This window comes from Ascaphus truei, chromosome 2 (assembly GCF_040206685.1).
Source record: "Ascaphus truei isolate aAscTru1 chromosome 2, aAscTru1.hap1, whole genome shotgun sequence".
NCBI classification, from domain to species: domain Eukaryota; kingdom Metazoa; phylum Chordata; class Amphibia; order Anura; family Ascaphidae; genus Ascaphus; species Ascaphus truei.
The window spans coordinates 460947849-460963264 of NC_134484.1; the positions used below are offsets into that span (position 1 = coordinate 460947849).

A 15416-nucleotide genomic window follows, 5' to 3' on the forward strand; every position below is an offset into this window, starting at 1 on the left:
TCAATGCAACATACAGTACCAGCAAGACTGTGTCATTCTCTTAGAAGCCAATATATTTAGATGCCGATATTTTTTACCCAAGAATAACGTTTATGTTTAAAAGTAGCTGAGATATAATTACCATATATCGGAAGCTTTAGACACAGGAGACTGACGGGCAATTTCTGGAGGGACAAACTCCGGGGAGCCGTATCTGCTGTACTGCAGCTCCGAGGGGCTTAGCTTTTGGGCAAACCCAAAATCGCAGAGCTTGATGCCGTCCTCGTCTGGATGCACCATCAGAATATTAGAAGGCTGTGGAAACAGGAACGGGAAAGTTACTGCAACATTTTAACAGTATAGAGAGACCAAAAAGCGACCCGGGGCAGCAGCAGTGAGAATGACATCAAAGCGTGGCACAGGAACCCTGGCTTTACCGCGCTGCTCTCCCGTGCCATTCTCGCTGCTGCTGCTCCAGATCGCTTGTTGGCTTCTCTATGCTATTATTCCAATCCAGGAAGCACGCGGCTGAAGGGGTTGTGAGGAATCCACACGGCTACAGAGCAAGCGGACTGCGGCGTGTACGGCCATTACAAGCACCACTCATCTTTGGGTTCATAATAGGAGGTAAGAATACAGTATATCTTCCCCCAGAACCCATCTAAGTGTGTTACAAGCTTTGGACCAGGGATTGTATATCCCCTAGTGACATTCAAATATCAGCCGATAATACTGTTTGTAAGCCTACTCCTGAGCGCACCTTTTCATTTGTAACATTTTAATAGTGACCGCTTCCTCAGCCCTGCTAGGATCCGTGCTGTGCTTCACTTTATGGCTATATAATAATTATTATTATCATCGTTTATTTGTAAAGCACCAACATATACCGCTGCGCGGTACAATGGGGGAGGGGGGGGGGGTTTGGGGTACAAAATGACATACCAGATAAGGACAAACAAGGGCAAACTGACACAAAATGTAACGAGGGCCCTTCTCGCGAGAGCTTACCTTATATTGACCGTACATGATGGTTTTTAACATATGTATAGTAGATGTACTGATCATGTACACGCGTCTTCCAGACCTTACAGAATAGAAGGCGTGGAACGTAGGAAAAAACTTAAAATATTATTGTGTTGTTCATTAAAAGATATTACAAAGCCTAACAAACATAACGTTAATACCAAGACCAAAACCACTGCCGAAACTCGGCTCGCTCACGGAATCGCACGTTTGGACGCGACCGGCTCACCGCGACCAAGTCTCCGCCAGCGTTGGGCCGCAGAGGGGTCCTCTGCGCAGCCATCCCGCTTCTGGGTACTCGGCCGCCGGACACGTTTGCTAATGTAAGTTCATTTAAGGGTTCATTTAGAAGTAAGGGGATTAGGGTAAGGTGTTTAGAATAAGGGGTCAGGGTAAGGGGTTTTAGGGTACGCGGTTAAGGTTTGTAGGGTCTGGCGTGGCGTTACGATTAGCGGTTTTAAAGGGTAAGGGGTCAAGGTTTTTAGGGTAGGGGTAACATTAGTGTTAGGGGTTAAGATTAGGGGTTTTATAGAGTAAGGGGTAAGGGTAGGGACTTACCTTGGTGGTGACGCGGCCGGGGAAGAGAGGTCCTTCAGGCGAGGTGAGTGGCGGCTAAACACCGGAGGAGATTTGGTCGCGGCAAAACTGCGGCAACCAAATGTCCTAGACCAGCTTTTTCAACCTATTTGCAAGCAGAGGAGCCAAATTGTTTTCCCGGGGCCCAGGACTAAAGTGTTGTCCTGGCCGCCCTCACCCACCTGAGCTGCAGAGCTTACGTTGACCCGGCCTGTGACATCCATTGGGCCCCCCAGTTGTCCTGCGACTCCCCCCCCTTTCCAATGCCCAGTTTACACGTATTTCAGCAGATATTCCCAGTTGTTTTGTAAGAACGCGTCAGGCGAACGTAAGGTGTTAACGAGGGATTTACCTTAATATCCAAGTGAAGGATATTCTTTTCATGGAGATATCCAACCGCGTCAACAAGCTGTCGGATATACAATTTCACCTGTGGATGGACAAAAAACACAATCTAAATGATAAATAATGTCACATATCAGTATATATTGGGAGTGTTTTACATCAAGCTCAGAGTCGACTCCTTTAGGGGCGTATTGTGTAAGGTGTGTTGAGCGCAGATAACGGGCTAATGCATGAAATGTCCCAATGACATTAATGGGGCTTTTCATGCAACAGCACGTCGTCTGCGCTTATAACACCTTACAGAATAAGCCCCTTGGTGTGAACATCTTATATCTTCAATATAGGTGAGTTTTTGTAACGAGCTGCGGTCGCTTATTATGAGTTAGGTCTCCTCAACCACATTACACATACATTCCATAAGGAACACTGACCCTGAAGGTTTCAGTCTGGCTCTGCCAATCCGATCAGTTTGTCAAAAAAGCCTGGCGAGATTGGTATTGAGAGTTACATCCAGAGCCTGAGATATGGGTTTGTCTGAGAGAGTAAAGCCCATACAGTAAGTCAGACTGGGGAGTTAGCACCACCTCAGGACTTTCCGCTTGTAAAGCGCGTACAATCCGGGCATTTTGTCTATTAAACCGGGCGGTTTGTCACTTTTATAGAAGCGGTTTAGAAGAAGCGGTTCGCAATAGAGAATAGGTTTTTTTTCCCTCACATTTCATTCTGCTACTTCTGAACATGTCAAACCGTGTGGTTCGGAATGGACACCTTCAGAGCTACGAGACTGAGCCCCAATGTATGTAAGAGCCAGGGTAAATATTGGCATTATGAGTGCGTCAATTAATATGAACAAGGACTATACAACCTACTCAGCAGGTTAAAAAAGGTGCAATGCTGCTTAATAAGATATAATAACGTAAAGGAAAAAGCTAGAAATAAAAATAGTGGATTATTGTAAAAAAGGTTTCAATATATATATATATATACGAACACAAAAAGAAAAAGAGGGTTTGTTGAAAGCACACAAAAAATATGTGAAAGTACAAAATGGATTTTATTAGCAATACAAAACACAAAAATAATATTAAAATATACCTAACACATACTAAATGAACACTGCTGAACCAAAGAATACACAATAAAAATGTAGAAAACCAAAATATGTAACATGCAAAATGCATAGGTATGATAATGCAGATCCAGAGGAAAATAATTTCCCCTGGAAATGCAATGGAGATCGGCCGATCAGCAACACATGATAATACAAATGACTGAAAAAAACCAATATCTACACAAACCCAAGTAAACACAGAAAAAAGAGCAACAATGAAAATATAATGAATGAAAGCCCTAGATGCTGTGTAGCCAGAAGGCGGTGGCTAAACCCCGGCAGTTATAATAAAGAGCCAGAGAAAGACAGAAAATAAATGTCTAAAATATGCAGAGGTGGGGTCCCCTCAAAGACTAAAATGGAAACAATGAGTCAGCGGAGAAAACAAGGGAGAAAAACATGAGAAAATAACTCCCTAATGCCACAGCTAGGTGTAACTGATATAAGCTGTGGCAGACAAAAATGATAGTGTCCCAAAGGCTACCGTGGAGCAAGGAAATGTCCAGATACTTGCTATGACGCTGCACCAGACATCCAAAGGAGAAGGGGAGTCCAAGACAGAGGTAAGTAAGAGGCAATGCAAACCCCCGGCATCCCGCTCACTGTTAGCATCAGGCAGCAATCATACAGCAGTAACAGAGACCGGACAAAACAGCATCAGCCGTAAAGCTCCAAACAAGGAGATGGTCAGCACGGTGCAGCGGTGGGACACAGGAAAGTGAGTGGTATAGAAAAAGGAAAGTGAGTATCTATACCACTCACTTTCCTGTGTCCCACCGCTGCACCGTGCTGACCATCTCCTTGTTTGGAGCTTTACTGCTGATGCTGTTTTGTCCGGTCTCTGTTACTGCTGTATGATTGCTGCCTGATGCTAACAGTGAGCGGGATGCCGGGGGTTTGCATTGCCTCTTACTTACTCTGTCTTGGACTCCCCTTCTCCTTTGGATGTCTGGTGCAGCGTCATAGCAAGTATCTGGACATTTCCTTGCTCCACGGTAGCCTTTGGGACACTATCATTTTTGTCTGCCACCGCTTATATCAGTTACACCTAGCTGTGGCATTAGGGAGTTATTTTCTCATGTTTTTCTCCCTTGTTTTCTCTGCTGACTCATTGTTTCCATTTTAGTCTTTGAGGGGACCCCACCTCTGCATATTATAGACATTTATTTTCTGTCTTTCTCTGGCTCTTTATTATAACTGCCAGGGTTTAGCCACCACCTTCTGGCTACACAGCATCTAGAGTATTCATTCATTATATTTTCATTGTTGCTCTTTTTTCTGTGTTTACTTGGGTTTGTGTAGATATTGTTTTTTTTCAGTCATTTGTATTATCATGTATTGCTGATCGGCCGATCTCCATTGCATTTCCAGGGGAAATTATTTCCCCCTGGATCTGCATTATCATACCTATGTATTTTGCATGTTACATAGTTTGGGTCTCTACATTTTTATTGTGTATTCTTTGGTTCAGCAGTGTTCATTTAGTATGTGTTAGGTATATTTTAATATTATTTTTGTGTTTTGTATTGCTAATAAAATCCATTTTGTACTTTCACATATTTTTTGTGTGCTTTCAACAAACCCTCTTTTTCTTTTTGTGTTCGTATATCATATTGGGTTGTTAGCACCGCCAGAGGGTAAATTTAACCCCTACATCTGGCCTAGTGATTTATTTTGATCTATGGGGGATGGTTTTGATTGCGGCACCAACTCTGTGTGTGAGATTATATATATATATATATATATGCATTTGAAACATAAATTGTAAGTTGAATTGTTTGATTAACTTTGGGAGAATGCAATATTTGTGATACATATTGGGTGACTAATTCGGAAATGCTTGGAAAACAATCCAAGTCAATGAGTGTTCTATGTATGGTACGTATAAAATATGTGGGAGATTGTGGATCGAGTAGGAGCAGGATTGAGCATAAAAGAAAATAACCTTCTGCCTGAAGTTTAATCCTAATTGAAAATGTAACGAATACATAGAAAACCTTGTTATGTGGTCCAGGGACAGATATACCATGTTTAAAACTCAGAAAGGTAACATTGTGCACTGAGTCACCAGACATCCCACCTCTTTTTCCGTGACAGTGTTTCTCCGGAATAAACGGTCGAGCAGCTCTTCACCGCAACATCTAACGATTCATTTTCAGGATAACAAAGGCTTTTCAAATATAAAAAAATTTCATATGCCGTAGGAGACTCGGAAGAGGGCACGCCGATAAAGAACATGTGTGTGGGGTTTCCATGGAAATGTGACGGTGACTTCTGATGTGTGTTCTGTTGCTGTCTTTTCTCGATCGTGTCTTTTGTAATCATTTCTAATAAAGCAAACAGTGTCCTCAGACATCCGCATGGATATCTTCATTTATATAGTGCCTGCAGTGTACACAGCGCTTTGCAAAAGAGACAATACAGTAGTTCTGAGAGGTACAGGCAGTGTTGGGGTTAAACTCCTGCACAGGGCTAGCCTGCGGTTGCAGCCTGGATAGCTATAATGTTGTCATATCCAGGGGCAGGCCTACCAGCAGTTTGGAGTGTCATACCTGGGGAGGGTACCGATTGGTGCCTGTTATGGGGCAGGGTTACAAGCCACTCCTCTGGGTATAAAAGCTGCCACTCCACCAAATTGTGTGTGTGTCTTCCCTCCCTCAGTGGAGTGGCAGTGTTTCCCCTTGCCCCGTCGGGGGTTGAGGGTGCTAAGGAGGGGCTCTTGGGGCCTCAAGCCCTTGGGGTCTGCTCCAGGAACTGTGGAGGAGGAATAAAGACCAGTTGTACCAACAAGAGTCTCCGTGTTTTGCTGGAGAGAGTATGTGCCTGTGGGGGCCAATTCTGCCTCATGGGATGGAGGCGCTGCACCCTAAGAAGGAAAACCCTGTCCTGTTGCTGCTCAATTACACCACCAGCGGAGACCTCAGACCTCCTGTAAGACCAGAGGTGAGCTAACAGCATCAGAGCACACCCATGTAGCAACCGCATCTCCCGTAGGGGGGACACAGGTGCTACATACATAACTCCCATTGTACCACACTGCGGAATGTGTTAGCGCCGCACAAATAAACGATAATAATATTCTATAAGGTGTGAGGAGCATAGATAGATCAAACCCAAAGGAAATTTTAGAAAAATATATCTATAGCGAAGAAGGTTTTAGAACCATAAAACGTGGGAAAAATACAATAAAATGCACTCACATGGGGTAAAGACAAATACGGCGCTTGGTCTACTCCTAAAGCTGGGACTTGTGCGTCTTCTTTCCTGGCTCTTCGGATACTGGCTCAGAGATGAGGCAAAAAAGCATAGCATGGTGTACTATGTTGTAACAAAGGTATATTGTACTGTAGTACAGTAGCTCTACAAGGTATTTCTCTCACATTTGGCAAGTTTAAAATGAGCGTTGGTGCAACGCAGTGTCGGGTCTGCAGCCGAAATCAGCTGACTCTCTGTTCGGACCTCCGCAAACCAACTCTCACTGGCATCTGATGTCACTTTCGGAAATGCCGATGGACAGGTGACTCCTGAGCAAGCCTAGCCGGCGAAACGCGTTGAGTCCCTTGGAGCGGGCAGTGAATGTGAGTGGATCGCCCAGTGGAGAAGTATCTATCCCTCCACATTTCCGGGCATGATGCAACATACTACACTACACCATGCCACGCTTTTCTTATCTCTGAGCCAATATCCGAAGAGCCAGGAAAGAAGATAGACGAATAAGTCCCAGCTTTAGGAGTATTCCAAACGCTGTATTTGCCTTTTCCCCATGTGAGTGCATCTTATTGTATTTTTCAGACACTTTATGGTTCTAAAACCTACTTCACTATTTATATTATTCTTGCGCTCCCCACAACCTAAGGAAGATATTCGGTATAGAGGACTGGTACATACAGTCTGTTCTCGGTTGGAGCTGCAAACATTATCCCAAGATGATTCCATCATCCATTTGTAATATATTATATTTTATGTGCATATTGATTGCTCTTTTTTTTTTATATTACACTAGTCCCTAATTTATCATATATTCACTAAATATTAATATCGTATTATGTCACTTACACTGGTGGTAGCGCTCTTAATCTGTGGGTTTGCCATACGACGTTCCCCAGAGGTCTTGCTCTTCTTGATTACACTAGAAGAGCAGGCGGGATGTTTGGAAAGGCTCTGTACACTATCCTTTCATCTATGTAGAACTTTCTTGTTGGTCCGTTAAATGGTATCACAATCTGCAACACAACTACACTTATTTGGATTGTCAATCGATATTAAATGGAACAAAAAATGTATTGGCAATATACAGGTGCACAGAGGCACTCCAAATGTCCGAGTCTTAATAAGAGTTTGATCCTGGTGCAAAATAACCCATAGAATCCCTAATATTTCAAATAGAGGCATAAGTACTGTATAGTACAGCAAAAGAAGATGGAGGTGCACAGATTGAATTGTAAAAAAGGTTTTACTCCATGCTTGGAACAGATAGAATAATTACGGTTCGGGGACACAGCCAATGGCGGATTTCAAAATGTTCCGCCCCTACATTAGGTACGTGCCCGTCCTTTCTGACACCCACCTTCTCCTTTGGAATCCCAGCGTCAAACGACGGGCCGTCACCCTGATGTCACATGGTGGCGTGTTGCCATGGAAACGCAACTTTATGACGTCATTTGACGCCATGGCAACTGGACCTCCGCAGCCTCAGTTGAGGCTGGGATTCCAAAAGAGCAGGAGCGCGGCAGAAAGGAGGTGACTGACGCAGGCAGGTACCTTCCCATTAGGTCCCAGAGGCCGGAAAACGTAGAAAAATTACATGGGGGCGGAAATTTTTGCCGTCCCCAAATGTTCCCGCCTTAGGCCTGGGCCTAATAGGAAATCTGACACTGAACACAGTCCTTTCCTCAGATAATGCCACTCATGTCAAGTGTCAATCTGAGCCTTGGAAAACTGTAGAAAAGTAGCTATCTCACATTTGTTAGAAAGTCTGGACTGTCTAAACCCGCCGTGGGTCATCTGTGGCAAGGGCGGTCAAGGCATATTACTTTAAAAACCTGCACTGTCTTATCCTTTCTTTGTTAATCTGTGTTGGTCACCCTGCATGACATAAAACCAACAAACTGGGTGAGTCTTTCCTGGGGAACCTGTGGCCAGCGGGTCACCTGAATAACCGAAGGACGTTGCTAAGGCAATATTACCGCTTCACAGCAAAGGATACATTTCCAGGATTAGAATCAGTGTTTTTTTGGTTTCGAAGACATCGAGCAGCAGAGTGACTCTGTCGTGCGTGATCTCGGACAGGACGTCCCGCTCTCTGTAGACCTGCTGCCGGGTTTTGCTCCTCAGAGGAATAAACTTGGCGGCACAAGTTGCCCCATTTCCTTTGTGTACCACTCGCTTCACGAAGCCAAACGAACCCCTACGTGTAAAAGAGTAACGGGTATATGAATTGCAGCCGGAGGATGACTTTCACAGGCCGTGTTTTATAGCAGTTTATATATTCTATCTTTATTACTTGTTTAAACAATAATATTTCAGGGGTGAAGTACAGTATCGAGCTGAATTTGGAGCAGAATGAGTGCACGTTGCATGATGTTCCTCCAGCATCTCTTTCTGTCATCGTGCCGAGGTCTTGGTTCCAAGCTGCTTCAGCTTGTGATTGAGAAGTGTCAGTTGGGGGAGTCAGGGAAGAGTTACATGACGTACAGAGTATAATGAGATATAAACACACCCAGCGTCTCTTAGTCACTTTTTAATCTTACATTTGTGTAACAAAAAAAATATTTGCCAGGTCTGAGGTGGAATAAACTTTTCTGCTGACAATTTGCTGCACATGGAAAATGGACACGTAGAAAAAGATGACACTGTCTGCTCATTTGCATGTCCTTACCCAGAATCCCTAGCTGCAGTGGAAGCATTGTATGCTAAGAGATAATGAGGAAAAGCAGAGTGGCAGACCTGTCTGAGACATGTGACTGTGCTCACGTGATATTTTTATTTGCTTCACATGCAAGAAACACGTTCTTCCATTTGATGCAAAGAAAATAGAGCAACGTGTCAAAGCATCTTTTAGTTGTACATTTCCTTACATTTACCCCTTCATGTAGCCGTAGTAATGTAGCCACTGACATCCTCCACTATTGTCAACCATAAAAAAAAAAAATCCCTCATTAAGCTTCCGACATCTTCCTATCGACTCCCACGTTTGATAAATGCTTACTCTCGAGTGTGAAACGTTCGTGAATTCCTCTGCTTTCCCGAACCTGGCCAGACAGATCTCTATACTAACAACTCAACTGAAACTGTCTTTACCAAAGCAGCCGGTGGGGCTAACAGGTTTTCAACTCTGGTTATCTTCTTACCTCTCCCACCGTTTCATCAGCGTATCTTCCTCTTCAACATCTGCTTATGTGCCTGACAGATTGACTTAAACATAATGGGTCCCGCGGACCAGCATATTTATTTACATTGGTGTTGCTAAATTTCAGGGCTAAAAATTCATTCAAACCTTCAAAAAAAAAAGTGCATCCTGAGTATGAAGACTTCAACTCCGTACCCACAGTATGACGCAGAATCGGTTGTTTGAAATCATTTTAACGCATCTCTTATGTGAATTTTATTTATTTACCGCTAATATTTGTAAGTATCAATTATTAGAGTAATATTATTTATAATAGCCACGCTGTGAAAATAACACATTTTGTTATCATATAAAGTGAAACATCTGTGCTTCGTCAAATACATATTTCGGTTGACAGAGAGCAACTTAATTCTGCGCCGACGCTATTAACAATCGTTGTAGGGTGTACAGCAAGGTGAACTGATGCACTCTCTTTTTTTGACGCGCAGAAACGCTATAGTGCTTAGTAAATACCATTTACATCTGTACGCCAACCGCAGTCCATTTCTGTGCGCAAAAACAAATGGCAACCATCATTTTTGACGCAGCTGGTGAAATGTGATAGTACAATTCGAGGCGTGCAGAATTGAGTTTGACATGCGCCAATTTTGCCTCATGACAGCCACCATAGCATGTGATCTGGCACTCCAGCGCCCCAACGACAGAGCCGCTAAGTGACGGCTTTTAACGGAGCAATCCATGCGGGTGATTTTTTGAAATCTGAATTTTCCCCTAATTGCTGTTTCAGCCAAATGTCCTTGATCTAATCTTCCTGATATTAAGCGTTGTAATTTGTAGTTAGATTTTGTTGTAGAGATGATCATTTAATGCTTGTTAATACAATGTTTTAGAGCAGAGGTGCACAACATTTTTGCCCTGTGCCCCTGCCTGCTTTCCGCCCCTTACCTAGTCTGAAGCGTCTAATGATGCCGCAGGGTCATGTGACGTCACATCACGTGACCCCCGTGGCGTCATTTGACGCCGGATTGCCATAGCGACGCGTGGCCCAAGCCGACTGAGTCACGGTAAGGGAGGTTGCAGAGGCCTTGTGCGGTCCCCCGGCATTTAATTTAAATGCCTTGTGGAAGATCGTGGGGGCCTCTGTAACTGTCGGGCCCCCCTATTTTTTGTAACATAGGTTTGAAGCAGAGGGGACTCCGGAGCTGAACCCCATTCATTTCAGCTCCAAGGACCCCTTGGTTCCAGAGATATTTGCCTCCGAAAGAGGAGTCGGTATCTCTCTACATTTAAAGTCCCAGCGTTGCGTGGACCAATAGGAAGCTGCACCTTTTCATTCATTTTCTTTCTAAATATGGAGGTGAAGTATCAATGTAAATAAAAATGCCAGCGAGAGGCCAGCAAAGCACTGCGACTGTGAAGCTCGTTCTTATTCCTCCTTACCTTCCTATTTCCTCTTTAATCTCGTAGAACGATTTGAGTTTTCTCCTTTTATTAAGCTTCTGCGTCCCTGGTTCTTTTAGATCTGTAAATAACAATAAAAAAACCTTTCAGCTGACACAATATAAAGCAATCTTACTCTTACCTTACTCTCACCATGCTCCCACCTTACACACACCTTACACCCACCTTAATCCCCCAATACACCCACCATACTCCCACCTTACTCCCACCATACTCCCACCTTACTCCCACCTTACTCCCACCATACTCCCACCATACTCCCACCATACTCCCACCATACTCCCACCATACTCCCACCATACTCCCACCATACCCCAACCTTATTCGGGTTCTTTCTGGGTTCATGTAATGACGTTCTAGTCAAAGAGACCCCATTGGTCTCTTTTTCTTGCTCGTTGCTTTTGCAGCTGGCCCCCGGTTTAGGAAGAATGGAATCACCATTACTAGTTCTGAACAAAGCAGCTGGAGACGTTTGAGGTCTGTTTAAGACAAAGTCTCCCGGATGCAAAACGTGGTCGAGTTTTCCCCGGTTTTAGGGAGAGCTTTGCAGACAACCAAAAAACTGGCAGTTAAAAGTCATTCACAGTGTTGATCAAAGAGATTTTGATCAGAAAGATTCCCCCTTTATACAGCACTCAAAACACATATAATCAAATGGTGGACAAAAAAACAATGGTCCTACAGATATGCTGCAAAATTGCTGAGAGGTATCCCAGAATCACGGTGGAAATCAAAAATAATAAAATTTTATTACGTCTACATAGACCATTAAAAACACAGATGCAGTATTAAAAATCCCTATATTGTAGGGGCTGGATATGAAAAATAATTGTAGTGATAAGGTAAGTATCCTTGATGACTCAAAACCATTCATATCCTTACATCCAAGATAGTAGCTATACCGAGACAGACTTGTATAAGGTAAGTGTCGCTAGCAGTATCAGTAGATATCAGAGATGTCTGAATAACTGGGTATACACAGTAGGAAATACTTTATATGTCTCCGCAGAGTTGCGGCTGTGATTAACCCTGTAAATGCTCCTAATGCTTAACGCTGTAAATGGCTATATGTATGTGCGGTATGCAGCAATTAAACCAGTGACACGCAGTTGGATATCAAATGGTAGCAAAGAAAAAGGTAAGAACTCTTTCTCTAATATAGCAACAGTACAGTATGTAAAGCATAGGTATACAAAGTAGCAAAAGAGCAAAATGCAAGAAAAGCCTCTGCTCGATACAAGCCAGCCCCTACAATATAGGGATTTTTAATACTGCGTCTGTGTTTTTAATGGTCTATGTAGATGTAATAAAATTTTATTATTTTTGATTTCCACCGTGATTCTGGGATACCTCTCAGCAATTTTGCAGCATATCTGTAGGACCATTGGTTTTTTGTCCACCATTTGATTATATGTGTTTTGAGTGCTGTATATACCTATGCTTTACATACTGATTTATCAGAAAGTGGAACGCAAGAGAAGGACTCGTCCCCATCCGTTCCATCATCCGTGACTGAGCCATCACGTGACCACGAGTTTTTTGTCCTCTTAAGATAGGAGTTGAGATGACTTTTAACTGTATATATGTAAACGAGACCGCAATCACCTATATATATATCTCTTGTTTAGTGGATATGTTAGGTGCTTAGAGGGTAGAGATAGTTATTCACAGTGTTGATCAAAGAGATTTGCGGCCACCGCCGCACTCGTGGTCACGTGATGGCTCAGTCACGGATGATGGAACGGATGGGGACGAGTCCTTCTCTTGCGTTCCACTTTCTGATAAATCAGTATGTAAAGCATAGGTATACAAAGTAGCAAAAGAGCAAAATGCAAGAAAAGCCTCTGCTCGATACAAGCCAGCCCCTACAATATAGGGATTTTTAATACTGCGTCTGTGTTTTTAATGGTCTATGTAGATGTAATAAAATTTTATTATTTTTGATTTCCACCGTGATTCTGGGATACCTCTCAGCAATTTTGCAGCATATCTGTAGGACCATTGGTTTTTTGTCCACCATTTGATTATATGTGTTTTGAGTGCTGTATAAAGGGGGAATCTTTCTGATCAAAATCTCTTTGATCAACACTGTGAATAACTATCTCTACCCTCTAAGCACCTAACATATCCACTAAACAAGAGATATATATATAGGTGATTGCGGTCTCGTTTACATATATACAGTTAAAAGTCATCTCAACTCCTATCTTAAGAGGACAAAAAACTGTCCGCATATTTACTAAATTGCCCTTAATTGTTGCATTGGGGGAGGATCGCCAAATTTACACCACACCCACCACAAGATTGCTTTTTGATGGGCCACCTTCAGCAAAACGGCACCAGATTTAGCAAAGAAAATATGACTGATTCCTTTTTTTCCATTAACACTTTGAGTGCCGGAGGAGCCGCTGCCACCGCCGCACTCGTGGTCACGTGATGGCTCAGTCACGGATGATGGAACGGATGGGGACGAGTCCTTCTCTTGCGTTCCACTTTCTGATAAATCACCTCTGCAGAACGCGATCTCTCTTACCAAATGGGAAGATTATGACATAACTACAGTACTACGTCACGAGGTCCCAGGAGAGCTCGAACCCCATGACCGACTAGCTATGGCCTTGGGCACCCAAATGGTTAATAAATCTGGTGCCGTTTTGTGGTTGTTCCCCTTTGCACCACTGTTTGCAGACAGGAGGCTTTGATAAGTAGGCTACTATAAGACATAACTCTGGCAGAGAATTCCATCCATCATTATGGTTTGTGGGGGCCACACTTGTTCTCTTACTATATTAGGCTAACATACTATATAATATATAGTTTTCACTATATTAATTACACAAAAGAATATAAGGTACGACACATTAATGCTGCAGACCAAGCAATATCCTATATATGTGTTTTTTTTTTCAATAAATCGGTTCTGTACTATGAGAAAATACTTGTAGCATTTAAAAATTGTTTTTAACAACTTGGAATGATATTTCTAATGTATTATAATTTAACAAGCATTTTTGGTTTCTATAGTAACCATTTACAAAGTCACATCCCCTTCCTCTTCTGAAACAGGATCTGACACACCCCTTTTTGAGCCCTGCCCTCTCTCTAGCAGTGCACCAATTGTATCTAGTGACTGACTGGTCACGTGATCTTCCCCACAGAACTTTGCATCTTTGGTTCTCTTCTGCTGCACTGACAGCCATTTAGTAAACCCCTGAGCCAAATCCTCACAGATCGATCACAGGAGAAAGGATTGATCTGCAACTTAGCTAAATACTTATCATTGTGTGGGTTGTTTTGGTTTTTTTAAACGGCTGCTTTAAGACCATCCCATGTAATGAAGTGGTTGGTTGGATTTCGCATACTAAAAACAACAGATTTTCAATCATGACAAAGAATACTGCTATCTCCATAAATGCATCATATTAATGCGGTGTCATTTGGCATACCCTACCACCGGGACTATGTGACAGTCGGGTATTATGGGGTTATGTACTAACGCTGGAGCTGAAGGCGCCCACCCAGGTTTCTCTTGCTATTTGTTTTTCAACTTTCTAGACCAGCTGCTTGTTGGTAAAAAGCCTCCAAACGCCTTTCTGAATAAGTCAAACAACGTGTACCCTGCAGTATGTTTGACTACGAATGACTTGTAACGGTTATTCCCCAGGGTGTTTGCATATAACACATGGAGGGTTATCTATCAGAGTCTCCGGGTGCAAAACGGAGGCAAACACCTACTGCGGATTCATTAAGGAAAACAGCCCCATTTAAACCAATGGGATTTCCTGATTTTATCAATTTGGGGCAGTGTTTCTGAACCCTGTTGTTCTGTAGCTGGGAGACTTTCACACTGCAAATTACCGCACTCCGTTTTGCTCATTTAGGATCAATCCAAGCAGTATCCTACGTGGTTTTGTTTTTTAAATAAATCAGTTCTGCAGTAACAGATAATACTTATTACCTATTTTTTATTCAACTCTTAATGCCATTTTTTATGAATTTGAATTTACGGAGCATCCTTGGATTTCTATAGCAGGCTTTATCCCACCTCCCTAGCAGTGTAAGATCTTTGCAACACTTTCCTGTTTGTGATAATGTCTTGCCAATATTCACAGCAGTCTGAGCTGCAAACTGTAACAATAAATAATGTTACTTTAGCAATATCCGAATACATAGTAGCTGCTGAGTTACACTGACTGAACAATTGATTTGAAACTGGAAGGCGGCCATTTAGGGAACCCTGGGAAGCCGGATTTTGCTGATCGATCACGGGAGCACGAATCTCCCAGCAGCTTAGGTAATTCATTTTCAATAAAGGTAATCTTTTCTCTGTACACACTCTCTCTAGGTGACCTAATAACATCTTTTGGGTTTAATTATCACCTCTATGCTGACGACACACAAATATACTTTTCAACACCTGTCCTTACACCTGCTGTACAAACCAAAGTTTCTGAATGTCTCTCTGCTATATCATCCTGGATGGCCCTCCGCCGCCTTAAACTCAACATGGCTAAAACAGAGCTCCTCATACTTCCTCCCAAACCTGGCCCTACTACCTCCTTCCACATTACT

General features: G+C 42.9%; 1 protein-coding gene across 29 annotated transcripts in view; it reads right to left on the reverse strand.

Moving 5' to 3' along the window:
* Positions 1-15416, reverse strand: part of OBSCN (obscurin, cytoskeletal calmodulin and titin-interacting RhoGEF) — a 462171-nt gene that overhangs the window by 47872 nt on the left and 398883 nt on the right. For all 29 annotated transcript variants that reach the window (XM_075588062.1, XM_075588043.1, XM_075588055.1 and 26 more), the window contains 5 exons: positions 10824-10905; positions 8241-8441; positions 5115-5175; positions 1931-2008; positions 122-294 (listed from right to left, as the gene is read on the reverse strand). In XM_075588062.1, coding sequence (XP_075444177.1) covers positions 122-294; positions 1931-2008; positions 5115-5175; positions 8241-8441; positions 10824-10905 — 595 coding nt within the window. The remainder of the gene's footprint in view (positions 1-121; positions 295-1930; positions 2009-5114; positions 5176-8240; positions 8442-10823; positions 10906-15416) is intronic.